The sequence below is a fragment of the Stegostoma tigrinum genome, chromosome 19 (genome assembly GCF_030684315.1).
Source record: "Stegostoma tigrinum isolate sSteTig4 chromosome 19, sSteTig4.hap1, whole genome shotgun sequence".
In the NCBI taxonomy this organism is placed as follows: Eukaryota; Metazoa; Chordata; class Chondrichthyes; order Orectolobiformes; family Stegostomatidae; genus Stegostoma; species Stegostoma tigrinum.
The window spans coordinates 42,351,158-42,365,515 of record NC_081372.1 but is presented as its reverse complement, the minus strand read 5'-3'; the positions used below and the strand labels follow the sequence as shown (position 1 = coordinate 42,365,515).

Sequence of the window (14,358 nt, the reverse complement as noted above, 5' to 3'; positions counted from 1 at the left end):
TCCAAACTGTAGGGAATCTAATCTAGAATCACTCTTGTCCCAAACGCACACACAGATTTAAAGACTAGGAAGTTGCAAACTTTAGTATTTTTTAACAATGTTCTCACATATACGACTGTCCTGGTCAAAACATGGCTCTTTAACCTAATGAATGCCCTCAATCCTTAGGACTGGTCTACAATTGTAAAAATTTGAGCGATCGTTTTATTTCCCAGTTAGTTCTTTAGACAATTTGCTGGTTACAGCCTAAAAGATTGCTACTATCAGACACTCACACAACAAATACATGCAAAATTATGCAGGAAATGTGCCTGTTATAAATATGGATGAATGTTACGTTGAATCTGGGCTAAATACATGCACAAAAAAAAAGTTGTGGCAGTCGGGAAAACAGTTGAAAGACATGAGGTGTCGTGTACATCATTTCCCCAGGATAAAGGGCATGCCCCAGAGTTAGACCCTTTTTGTAACAACTGGATACTCTCTCTCTCCCCCGAGGACAGGCGGAAGTCTCCCACAGCCGCTTCCGTCGCGCTGGGTAGCCGGCCGGGCTCAGTAGCAGCCTTTCAGCCTATTTGTTTGTTGGCAAATAATATTTTTTGTTTCTGTGAAGGTGTGTTCGGGGGAGCTGCCGGGGTTGCACGATGAACGCGGGCGAACAGAGCGATGGTTTCGCCCCGGTGCCGTGTGAGTATGCCGCAGTGCGTATGCAGGGGCTGGGGCGGCGGACGCAGGGCCTGAGATCAGGCCCAGAGCAGCGCGCGCTGCCGAGGCCAGCCCCGGAACCTGGGTAGCGAACACCCCGCAGCCAGGCTCTCAGGAGGCAGGGGGAGACTGAATACTCAGGTTCCAGGGCTGGGATCTAGTGTCTGTCATAGACAAAAGTCAGGGGCTCCCCAAATGCGCTCAACCCCTGAATTTAAAGAGCTTCCTAGCTTGACACACTTTCAAATTGAAGCCTTTTGAAGACATGGCCTTGTATTTAGAGACTTGAACTTAAAATGTGGGGAATTTTTAAAGGTTTCGGATCAATAATTCCAGCCGCTTTTCCAGTGCCTTGTTTCTGTTAAGGTTACAAAATTCAATTGTGTAGCACTCCTACTTTTGGTGCTCACACCAGGTGCTTGCACAAATGGTGAACCATCTCTGGTGCATCATTGCATATGCACCAGTACTATGCAGACTGAGCAGAGTGTGATTATTGTGTGGTGCTGAGTTGAATGCCTTCTCATAACAGCTGAAGTTGCCTTCAGCAGCAGGAACGATACCAGCATTATTCTTGTAGAGTAGTCACAGTTTTAAGATTAGTAACTTGCTGGCTCATGCTCTGCTGGTACATATGCTTGGAGGTTTATACTGTCGCTTAATTTTAGTCAAATCTGCAAAATGTGGGTGGTACATGGTGAATGGTTTTCGCTTCACAGATTCTGCTTAGAACACTTGCTACTGGCTTTTGGCTGCTCCTATTTTTAATATGCTTGGTGTGCTGTGTGAATAGGGAGGAAGGATGATGGATCTTTGGGAAGCACTCTCCTAGTCTGAGTACAGCAAAGAAGTACATGTGCGACCTTTTCCTTTTTTAAATTTGTTCATGGGATGTGGGCATCACTAGTTCAGTCAGCATTTATTGCCATTTGTAATTGTCCAGAGAGCAGTGAAGAGTCAACCACGTTGCTGTGGGTCTGGAGTCACATGTGGGCCAGACCAAGTGAGAATGGCAGTTTTCCTTCTCTGAAGAACGTTAGTGAACCAGATGCGTTTCTCTGACTATCAACAACCGTTTTGTGGTCATCGTTAGAATCTTAATTCTATGGTGCCTTGTGTGAACAGATCTACATCTCTGGGCAAGGTGAGGATGCCATTGCCCATGGCTGCAGAGATAATGACAGCATTGAAATAATTTGTATCAAGTTCCTTAGCATTTGGATCAAGCAACACCTCCAACTGATGATTCAGGGAAATATAATAGGTAGTATTGTATATTTCCTAAGCGTGCAGCTTCACCAAGACAGTTTTTTTAAATTCATTCGTGAAAGGTGGGCTTTGCTGACCGGGCCAGCAGTTGTTGCCCACCCCAAGCTGCCCTTGAGAAGGTGGTGAGCTGCTTTCCTGAACAGTCTTGGAGGAGAACTTGCAGTATGTGGTGTTCCCATGTAACTGCTGCCCTTGTCCTTCTAACTGGTCGTAGTCATAGGTGTGAAGGTGCTTGTCAAGTAGCCTTGGTGAATTTCTGCAGTGCAACTTGCAGAACTTCATACTACTGTTGCGGTGCATCAGTGTTGGTACGAGTGAATGTTTGCAGATGCGGTGCCACTTGATGGAGCTGGTTTGATGTGTCTTGGACAGTGTGAAGCTTCTTGTGTCATTGGAACTTTAGTCATTCAGTAAGGAGTATTCCATCACAATTCTAATTTGTGCTTTATAGATGGATAGGCATTGATGAGTTAGTAGATAAATTACTTGCTGCTATTTTAGATTTACATGGCTAGGCCAGATGAGTTTCTGCTCAATGGTAGCCCTAAGGTGTTGATAGTGGGAGAGTCAGTGATGGTTATGCAATTCAATGTCAAGGTGTGATGGTTAGGTTCTCTCTTAGAGGAGATGTTCATTGTCTGGCTCTTATGTGTTGTTGCCAGCCCAAACATGGGTATTGTCCGCATCTTGCTGCATTTGGACTATTTCACCATCTGAGGAGATGCAAATGGTAACCGATGGTAGCTGTCTGAACATACTTGATGATAACCTGAACATGCAGGAATCCCATCTGAGCATCATTACAGCACTGGGCCACTGAAAGATCTCTGCTTGTTCTGCAGTAGAAGATGGTTATTAGCCATTGCTAATGGGGATGGGGGGTTGGGAGGGGTTTAAATATGGACAATGGGACATAGTTCCAGGATTCCTGCTCCTATTTCCATTTTTGGCCATAATATGACTTCAGGATAAGCAAGTCACCATGCAACGAACCTTCATTGTGGAGATGGATGTTTTACATCCCTGCAATTTCCAATATTTTGGGCCCTTTCAGTCAGAAGACTAATGGGACTTCAGAGAAAACAAGAACTATAGATGAATCCAATTGTGGAATTCTTTTGATGAGCATATTTAAAAGGTCTTTCTAACTTTACTGTCATAATCATTTCCTGTATGATAAATTAGATATGCCCTTAATGTAGTGTGCTAATAAAACTTTATTCTTAAAAGGCAAGTTGTCATTAATTTGACCTGCATTACTAACATGCATTAGTATGCTTTGTCCAATAGTTAAAGTCCATTTCTGCATTCGGCATTATTAAGAAGTAGACATTAAAGAGTCATTGGACTGCTGTGCTTACGTCTGCATATTGATTTAAAATCCCGAGATCTGATTAGCCTTCAACCCACTCTCCCAGCATCTACCAACAGTCCTGTACTAACGCTGCAAAATCTTTTGAAATGCTCATAAAGTTGTTTAAAATACACAAACACACATTTGAAAAAAGGATAATCCTGTTAAATTTCATTAAATAATTAAAGTAAACAAACAAAACATTAAAGAACCACTTAAAAGAAACAGCAGGATGGAAATTTGCAATTCTACCTCCAGGATGATGCTCTGGGCCTATAGCTTTGAAAAGAGGCAAATGTTTTGGTCGCATTGTAAATATGACAAGTATGTTAAAAAGAAAAGGTGAACCTAAGAATTGTTTTGTCTGTAGAGAGAGGGACGTGGGTACAAAATGACAATGAGCAAGTTTGGGATTTTAAGTCAGGAAGTCATTTCATTAAAAATAAGCTGTTAGTACTCTGAATGGATGATTGGATTAGATTGTGAAGTTAAAATCTCTGAAATCTTTTTAGAGGCACATTGATTGATAGGAAGTGGACAACTGGAAGGGTGAGTGACCTAGATCAGTGGCCACTCTTACTTGTACAAACTTACAAGTAATGCTTTATGTATGAACATGTAAACCAAATGGGTGGTCAGGCTTTTGCCTTCATAAAAAAATGTATAAATTGGACGAATAGGACCTGTTCATCACATATTGTTATGTGAAGCAGTTAACTTTATCTATTTAGGACACAAACCAGCAAATACATTGTGTATACAGGTAGGTTTTCTGGAATGGTATTTGAAATGTTTGAAATACAGTTTGATCAGTATCTAAACTAGAAAAACATGAGTAGAAGTCCTACTATAAAATAAAACTCATGCATTTAGCATTCACATTGTCCTTGAGTCACTTGTAAATTTACTTCTGTTACAATTGCACATTTGTGCAGTTCTGGTCTTTTATCCTGAGATAGAAGTAATCATATGTTTGAAACTAAATTCATGCCAATCCTGTGTCCTACTGCATGAACTTTTTCTGGGTCATGAGATCTATATTTAATGCAACATTTGAGTGGTTAATCTTTTTATAAAAAACATGTCCGATTTTACTGGGATGTGTGAGTGATAATGGGAACTGCAGATGTTGGAGAATCCAAGATAATGAAATGTGAGGCTGGATGAACACAGCAGCTCCAGCAGCATCTCAGGAGCACAAAAGCTGACGTTTCGGGCCTAGACCCTTCATAGGCCCGAAACGTCAGCTTTTGTGCTCCTGAGATGCTGCTGGGCCTGCTGTGTTCATCCAGCCTCACATTTCATTATCTCCAATTTTACTGTTTGCAGAGCTGGATGAACACAGCAGGCCAAGCAGCACTAGAGGAATAGGAAAGCTGACGTTTCGGGCCTAGGTCCTTCTGATTGTGCTGCTTGGCCTGTTGTGTTCATCCAGCTGTGCACCTTGTTGTCTTGGATTCTCCAGCATCTGCGGTTCCTACTATCTCTGAAACAATTTTACTGTTTGCCTGGATTGAAATGTTTAGGGATGAGCTATCAAGCTGGGCTTGATTTACAGAGTTTTAAAGACCCTATGACATACTGTAAAGCAAAACAATAATTCCTATTAATGCACTTTCCCTAAATTCCTGCTTTAACCAATGTCACCAAAAAAAAGGACCCTTCTTGTGCATCGCAAACTGAAATTTCTGGAGAAACTCAGCAGGTCTGCCAGCATCTGTGCAGAGAAAGCAGGTTCATGTTTCGAGTCCTTCAGAGCTAATGGGAACTGACTGTTCTTCATAGATGCTGCCAGACATACTGAGTTTCTCAGCAATTTCTGCTTCTGTTTGTTTCAGATGTCCAGCATCTACATTCCTAGTTTTCTTTGACTTTAGTCATAGCCATTTTTGACATAGTATTGTTAATTTAAATTGTGTTTAAGAAAAGTAATTTTTAAATGTGGTGCTATGATATAAAGGACACTGTGGGACTGACATTTCAAAGCAGGGAAGGATACCAGCTCACTCTCTGACCTCTTCAAAGTTGCATGGCAACGTCTGAAGGGAAGATTATTAGCTCCGAGATAATGGTAACTGCAGATGCTGGAGAATCCAAGATAACAAAGTGTGGAGCTGGATGAACACAGCAGGCCAAGCAGCATCTTAGGAGCAGGAAAGCTGACGTCAGCTTTTGTGCTCCTAAGATGCTGCTGGGCCTGCTGTGTTCATCCAGCTCCACACTTTGTTATCTAAGATTAATAGCTCCCTCTGCTGTCATAATGGGTACTTGCACAATAATAATGTGGAATGAGTGAAAAGGTCAAAAGAAATTCAAATTCTACTCGTCACATTTATTGCAGTCAATTTCACATTTACTATGAATGCAAAGTAACAGTTTGTTAACATTTTTAAAAGGCTTACATATTGTATAGTTTCATTAATGACATGGTTACAGTGAAATTACTTTCCAGATATTTTTACTTTCAGAAGCATAGCTTTTTTAAACTTCTTGCCTCCTTTTCTGAAAGCAGTGATTTTTTTTGGAATATGGCTTCACTTTGGCCACATCAGTACCTTCACCAATCCTTCATGTCTAAACAATGACCTGTTGTCTGTTTAGCTTAGTGCTCTGCCTGGTAGTGTCAATAGAACTTTGCTGTGCATACTTACTGCAAAACATCTGATATATTTTAAGAGGAGACAAGACCTAGTGCTATTATTGTTGGACTGTTAATCCAGAGAGCGAGATAATGTTCTGGGGACCCAGGTTCAAATCCTGCCAATAATTATCTGGAATTAAGAGTCTAATTATGGCCATGAATTCATTTTCAATTGTCTGAAAAAACCATCTGGTTCACTGATATCCTTTAGAGAAGGAAACTGCCATCCTTACCTGGCCTGGCCTACATGTGACTTCAGACCCACAGCAAGGTGGTTAACCCTTAACTACCCTCTGGGCAGTGCATGCTGGCCTAGCCAATGATGCCCTTATCCTGTGAGTGAATGAAAAATATGTATTTTGTCTGTATTATTCTTACCTAAGCTGGACAACAGATTACACATTACACTGAAGAAGCATGGCCCAGATTCACTGCCATATTTTTGTGAAAATGTTGTAATTCGCCTATTTTTAAACGTAATTTTACATGAATGCTGTATTAGAATCTAAACTCTGGCATATGGTTTAAAATATACCCTGAACCAGGACACCCTAAACCTTAAATCTCAGACAATTACATCTCATTGTGATAGTAGATTTTATTTGTGGCGGTTTGGAAAGACATTTTTTTGAAGCCAGTGCTTCTCTGATGGATTTGTTTGTAACATCATGAACCTATCAGTGTGCCCTTCTAACAAGTTTGTTTGGACCCATTTAAGGAGATAATTGGTGGTGTTAACGATTGAAATTCTCAGTGACAGATTTGGAATTCAACAAGAATTCAAACACTGGAATACCCAAGTTATTAATTCACCAATAGAAAGATATGAATAGAGGGCAATCCTCTGAGATGGATTGATTGCTGAACAGGAGAAAGCAGAATTTATGCCATTGGTGAAGCTACGTTGATATGATGAGGCTCGAGCAGCAGAATGCCTTGGGCTTCATTGATTGCAGCTTAGGGTGACAATAGTATTTCCAACATTACAACAGTAATGACACTTCACATCTATGACAGTTAACAACACAACTTGTGTTTTATTTCAAGTGGTGAACAGAAAATAACTTCCTGAAATTCTGCTTTAGAATTCGAGAGAAGTGCAAGATTTTGGGGTGAACTTTAACAATAATTGTTGTAACCTAAGTCAACTACAATTATAGGCCGGTTGAAAATTCAATCTAAAAGTTTATAAATCTAGATTAATTATAAATCCCATTTCAGGTACAAGAATGTTTTCACACATTTTTCAGAATTTATTAAGTTCACAACTAGTGCCAAAACAAACTTAATCAAAGCAGTAGTTTTTCAGTCAATGCCATTCATGACAATGGTTGACTGGGCACAAGTCTCTTAATCCATTCTGTTGACTGAAGTTGTTCTTCTGTCTATGGTATTTCTTTTCTTGTGCACTGAACCAATAGTGTCTCCACTTGTAAGGTGGAAAGAGAGAGATGTGGAGGTGTAGCAGGGTGCTCTTCGAAATTAAATGCCCGGTGTGTAACAGAAGCAAAGAAATCAAATTATAACTTTGGATGTATAACCAAAGGAATAGATTGCAACTCAAGTAATAAAAAAAATCACGTAAGGCATGACCTGCCCACTGTTTGAGTACTTTGTATATTTCTGATTGACTTAATGCTTTTCAGATGTTGGAAGTGGAACAGATGATGTGTAGTACTTGTACATTTTTAACTGAAGGCTAGACAATGAATGAAATATTACTCAGAATAAGTAAGAATGTAGAGTTGAGGTTAAAATCAGGTCAGCTATGATTTTATTGAAGGGCGGAGCGAGTTCAAAGGGCCAAGGGGCCTGTTCCTGTTCCTTATTCATACATTTATATGATAGTCACTACGTTGCGGCAAATATGTGCTAAGATCTGAGATAACAAGGTGTAGAGCTGGATGAACACAGGAGGCCAAACAGCGTCAGAGGGGCAGGAAGGCTGATATTTCGGGCCTAGACCCTTCTTCAGAAATGAAGATCTGTCTTGTATTGTTTTCATTTTTTAGTGTAACATTTTAATGTAATAAAATTGACCAGTTATTGGCATGGCAGTTTTAATATTTATTCAGATGCAGCCTGGGAAAAACAACCAATCTGAGACCTAGTTTTTTTTTTCGCTGGTTGAGGCAAACCTGAGCCACAAGGAGAGATTAAATACTCAGGATCTAGATTTATTGTGAAGAACAAGCATGTCATTTTATTCAACAATTCAAGGTCCTTAATGGAATATCTACATTGAAATCGAAAATACTGCTTTCTGAAGTGTAAGGTCGCAGCCTTAGGATTGCTGTAAGGTACTCCATCCTCAGGTTGTATGAGTTTCTGGTAGATTTTGCTGCAACTAGTGCAGTAGGGGGAAAAAAAACTACCTTGTATTCCAGCAAGGAGGGGCTCTTGTTTTAAACCCAATGTAGTTTATTTCATGTCAGCAACTAGACCCAAGTTACGTTAGTCTGATAGATGTTGCCACAGAGACTGAAGAAGACTCAGATGGTGGGTTTCACTCCTCCAGAACCTTAAATGGTTCTCCCACCAAGTCTGTGTGACATCGTAACAAAGGGTGGTCCTTAAGGTGCTCTTAAGCATTAACCCTTTCAGACCCTTAAACCTTATCAACCCCCAGGATCATTTCATGACGAATATTTTTACATTTTTGTCTATAATTACATTTACCATACACACTATCGCATCTCCGGCCAAATATATGACTTAAATTTCACAAATTCAGCTGGTTTGGGGATTTTGCTGTTCTCCAAGTTTGTAATCTCTTCTCACTTGGTAGAGTGGTAGATTTTGGGCTGAAGTCTGAAAGTCCTTTGAGGCTAAAGGACCTTTTTATCATTTGTATTTCCTTGACTAAGGATATCTTTCCTGCTGAAGCTGGCAACTTACACCATTGTTATGTCTGAAGGACCTTTTAATCTCACGAATCAACATCATGGAGGATGCATCTGATGAAGGGTCTAGGCCCGAAACGTCAGCTTTTGTGCTCCAAAGATGCTGCTGGCCTGCTGTGTTCATCCAGCTCCACACTTTATTATCTTGGATTCTCCAGCATCTGCAGTTCCCATTATCTCTGATCATGGAGGACACTACCCTGTTGAAACAGGGACTTGCTCTAACGCAATGTCTGGAATCTCTGGTCAAGGCACTTTTCGGTTTATACGGTATTTGTCAAGAAACAGATTTTTATTCTCAGTCTGCTGGAGGGCTGCATTTCTAACTGTTTAAGTTGTTGCTCGGCTTGGACGCTTTCACTCGCTTTGGCGAAACCAAAATGCTCGCTTCCTCAGTTGTACTTTTCGTAGGTTGCTTCTTGCTGGACATGATCTCAGTCACTGATACTGAAGGTATTGTTGGGGCCATACAGAAAGAAAATTTTATACTTCAACTAAACATCTGACATTAGGCTTAAATTTATCATTGCTTTTTGTTTACCAAGCTATGTTGCACCCTGAATCTTTCCCTGAGCTAAAGTGGGTGATGCTACACAGTGGCTGTGCCGTTTTACGTGTTTTGCAGCAAACTTTGCTGACTCTTGCAGTTTACACACTTCAGCAAGGAGACATGGCTACAGAAGTAATTTAAAATGAAACTGCTACCCAGAAGTGTCACAGAGCCAAAAATCAAGCATTGAAGGGGTAACTGAGAAGCCGATAAAACATTTGTTTTCTGCACCAGCCAGTTGGACTGCAGTTTATTCTGGCCCTGTGCTTTCCATATTCCCACATAAGATATATTTTTAAATTACCAGAATCATTGATTTGGCTTTTTTTTTTCCACATGGCCCTGTTTCTGTGTCCATATTTGTGATTCATTAAGGGAAAAAAATTGAACACCACTTGTGTTCAAAGGGTTATTTGATTGGAGCAAGATTCAGGAGTCAGAGCTTTCGTGCATCTTTTGAGTAAACCAGACATGATGATGTGGGAAATGGGAAGTATTGAATACTCTTATATTTTAACTTGGAAACCGGAATCTGAGTATAACATGCATAAGCATGAGGGTTTTGTTTGTAAAATACGGAATTAAAACTAGAGCAGCTTATTCTTAATGTGAAACATGCCTGCAAGAATTTCACCAGTATCTCTCAGAATATTGTTACTTTGAGTTACATTATAATGTTCATGACAATAAAAGTTGCTATAAAAATAGTCAAAAATAGTAATTGTGCGCTCAAAGAAGCATACCTCATGCATAGGATTAAAAGTAGTAATGAATAATAAATCTGAAAGATTCAATTTAATTTCCATCAATAGGTTTGCAGCATTTTCTGAGTTCAGTGCTGATTAAATTTGCTGAGTTAAAATATTGAAACTAATTACTACTCTGACTTTAATTTAAATGAAACAGTCATTGGAATAACTAATTCTTGACATTCTGCCCGAAAGGGATGCAAAAGAATTGGAAAAGGTGCAGGACAAAGAAAATCCACCTTCACAGTACGATACATAACTTACATACCAGATACAGAGTAAAATAGGCACTGATAATATTGAGTGATAATGGGAACTGCAGATGCTGGAGAATCCAAGATAATAAAATGTGAGGCTGGATGAACACAGCAGGCCCAGCAGCATCTCAGGAGCACAAAAGCTGACGTTTCGGGCCAAGACCCCTGATGAAGGGTCTAGGCCCGAAACGTCAGCTTTTGTGCTCCTGAGATGCTGCTGGGCCTGCTGTGTTCATCCAGCCTCACATTTTATTATCACTGATAATATTGAAATGATTTGAGGTAATTAGTATTAGCTCAGAATCAGTACTGGAGAACCATAACAAATTAACATTTGGCGAATACTCAGGGTCTGATGGTCTACTTTCTTGTGTTCTCAAAGAGCTAGTTGCAGAAATAATTTGGGCAATAGATAGGTGTTTTTGTAACCACAGAAAGGCCTCCATCTGGAGTGGTGTGGTGTCTCTTTGGTGGCAATGTCAAGAACGTCACTGAGCTGCTGCAGAGCACTATTTGAGAGGAGGAAGGTGAACCCATATTGGTACAAAGCTCATGGGCAAAAAGTGATATGGTCCTGCAGTCAGAATTTAGGGAACCAAGCAGGAAATTAGAAAGAAGGACCTCCAAAAGAAGAAATGGATGCTTCACTTGCACTACCATTCAAAAATAAGTCTTTAGCAGGTAGACAAAACAGATAAATACAGTGCTGGAAATGTGTTAATGATTCTCAGGACATTGGGAGTGACTCTGTGGAAGCTGGATGGGTTGCGCCTAAGCAGAGCTGGAGCTGAATTCTTGGTGGAGCATTATGCTAGTCTTATAGGAGAGGGTTGAAACTTGCTTGCCTTGGATATGAAACCCAGTGATCATAAGAGAGAGAAGTGCCATGGTCTACAGAATACAGGAGAGATATATAGCTCTCGAATGAGGAATAATGATTTAGTTGGTGGGGCCAGCGAGAGAGAAAGTGAAGTCTAAATCGGGGTTATTGTGCATGTATATGAATACCTAGATTACTATAAGCAAGACAGGTACGCTATAGGCATAAATTGCCATTGGAAATATAATGATGTTGTATCTATGGCAGATCTTACTCAAAGAATGAATATTAAATATTCCTGAATACAATGTGCTCAAGAAATGGTGAGGGATGGGTAGTATTGATTAAGAAAAACATTGTAATGCTACAGAACGAGGATGTCTCAGTGGAATCAAAGACAGAATCTATTTGGGTAGAGCTAAGAAACAAAACATTGATTAATATTATTTATGGTCAACAGACAGTAGGAATGGTGTAGAGGAACAAATTTACAAGGTAATTACTGAGGTGCAGAAAAAAATGTGTTCAGGAAGTTTTCTACAATATGTTTGCAGATGAATAAGAAAGGAGACACTGATCGAACTGATGGTTAAGACTGAAGTGAGTCAGGTGTCAGAACATTTAGTGGACAGTAATCATTGTGTTTTCAGATTTAGGCTGACTCTTGGAAAAGGGAAAATAATAATCCAGATTAAAATGGTTAATTGGGAGAAAGCCAATCTCACGCCTAAGCCAAGATAAGTGGGAATCAAAAATTGGCAGGAAAAACAAGAGTTGAACAGTGGGCTACCTGAAAAGGAGAGGTATTTCAGGCACAGTCAAAGTATATTCCCTCAAAAAGGAAAAAGGTAGGACAAAAACAGAGTTTTTTGAATAACAAAAAATTAAGATAAGCAAGATAAAGTGTGCAAACAACAGATGTCAGGTAGAATATTCAATTGAGAATCAGGCTCAATATGGGAGGTTCAGAGGGGAGTTGAAGAAGCAACAAAGAAAAGCAAAGGGAGAGAATGAAAAGATGCAGCCAATGTAAAAGGGAATCACAAAGTTTCTATAGTCACATAAATAATGAAAGAGCTGTAAAATGAGGGTTAGGGCCATTTTGGGACCAAAATAGGAATCTACCCATGGAGGCAGAGGGCGTAACTGAGATATCAACTTAATACTTTACATCTGTTTTTACCAAAGGAACAAGATGTTATCCAGACTATGGAAATAGAAGACGGAATTCAGACTCTAAATGGATTTAAAAATCAAGAAGCAGGACTTAAGTACGAGAGTAGATAAGGCACCATGAACAAATGCGCTTAAGTCATTACTGATGGAATAAAAGGGGCAGTGAGAACATGGATTTGGAGTTGGCTAAATGCCAGTAACCAAAGAGTAATGGTGAGTTGATGTCTGGATGTGAGTTTGCTTGCTAAGCTGGAAGGTTCGTTTTCAGACGTTTCGTCACTTTTATACACCTACCCAGTCATGCAAGCCACTCCGGGTTACCCAGGGGGTACGTACACCAACTACAGGAAAAAAAAACAAAGCAAAGAAAATACCCCGGCAGTCGTCACCCCGCACAATCTCTGTTGGCCCCCTGACCAGTTGGGGAAGGCGCCATCTGCGCCCAGTTACCAGATAGGGCCCTCTTTCTATTCTGGACGAGGGGTTTCATACGGTGGTCTTTCCCCACCGCGCCTTGGCGGCGGCTGCCCCAAGCTTTAGCGCGTCCCTCAGCACATAGTCCTGGACCTTGGAGTGCGCCAGTCTGAAACACTCGGTCGGGGTCAGTTCTTTCAGCTGGCAGACCAGCAAGTTGCGGGCAGACCAAAGAGCGTCTTTCACCGCATTGATGGTCCTTCAGGCGCAGTTGATGTTGGTCTTGGTGTGCGTCCCGGGAAACAGCCCGTAGAGCACGGAGTCCCGTGTCACGGAGCTGCTTGGGACGAACTCCGACAAATACCACTGCATCCCCCTCCAGACCTCCTGCGCATAGGCACACTCCAGAAGGAGGTGATCGACAGTCTCGTCCCCCCTGCAGCCACCTCGAGGGCAGCGTGCGGTGGTGCAGAGATTCCGGGCATGCATAAAGGATCTCACTGGCAGAGCCCCTCTCACTGCCAGCCAAGCAATGTCCTTTTGCTTGTTTGAAAGTTCTGGCGATGAGGCATTCTGCCAAACGACTTTGACAGTCTGCATGGGGAACCACACGATGGGATCCACCCTCTCCTTTTCCCGAAGGGTCTCGAGGATACTATGTGCTGACCACTGCCTGACGGCCTTGTGGTCAAAGGTGTTTCCTTTCAAAAATTTCTCCATGAAGGACAGGTGGTATGGAACGGTCCAACTACTCGGAGCGTTCCACGGCAAGGAGGCCAGGCCCGTCCTTCGCAACACCGGGGACAGGTAGAACCTCAGTAAGTAGTGACACTTGGTGTTTGCGTACTGAGGATCTACGCACAGCTTGATGCAGCCGCACACAAAGGTAGCCATCAGGGCGAGGGTGGCGTTTGGTACGCCCTTTCCCCCATTTTCCAGGTCTTTGTACATGGTGTCCCTGCGAACCCGGTGCATCCTCGACCCCCGCAAATGAAGTGGAAGATGGCCCGGGTGACCGCAGCGGCGCAGGTCCAGGGAATAGGCCAGGCCTGCGCCACATACAACAGTATCGAAAGCCCCTCGCACCTGACAACCAGGTTCCTACCCGCGATGGAGAGGGAGCGGAGCGTCCACCTGTTCAGCTTCTGCCTCAGTTTGGTGACACGCTCCTCCCAAGTCTTAGTGCACGCCCCAGCTCCACCGAACCAAACACCCAGCACCTTCAGGTAGTCTGTCCTGACGGTGAAGGGGATGAAGGAGCAGTTGTCCCAGTTCCCGAAGAACATGGCCTCGCTCTTACCCCTATTGACTTTGGCACCAGAGGCCAGTTCAAACTGGCCGCAGATGTCCAACAGCCTACTCACCGACCGACGATTGGTGCAGAAGACGGCGATGTCGTCCATGTACAGGGAGGTCTTGACCTGAAGGCCTCTGCTGCCTGGGATAGTCACGCCCTTCAGGCTCATGTCCTTCCTGATGGATGCGGCGAAGGGCTCCATATAGCACACAAACAAGGCAGG

General features: G+C 41.9%; 1 protein-coding gene across 1 annotated transcript in view; it reads left to right on the top strand.

The window, feature by feature from the left end:
* Positions 1–508: 508 nt before the first annotated feature.
* zfp64 (zinc finger protein 64 homolog (mouse)) overlaps positions 509–14,358 on the top strand; it is a 63,284-nt gene continuing 49,434 nt past the window's right edge. Inside the window, exon 1 of the mRNA XM_048550202.2 lies at positions 509–687. Coding sequence (XP_048406159.2) covers positions 645–687 — 43 coding nt within the window. The 5' untranslated portion in view covers positions 509–644. The remainder of the gene's footprint in view (positions 688–14,358) is intronic.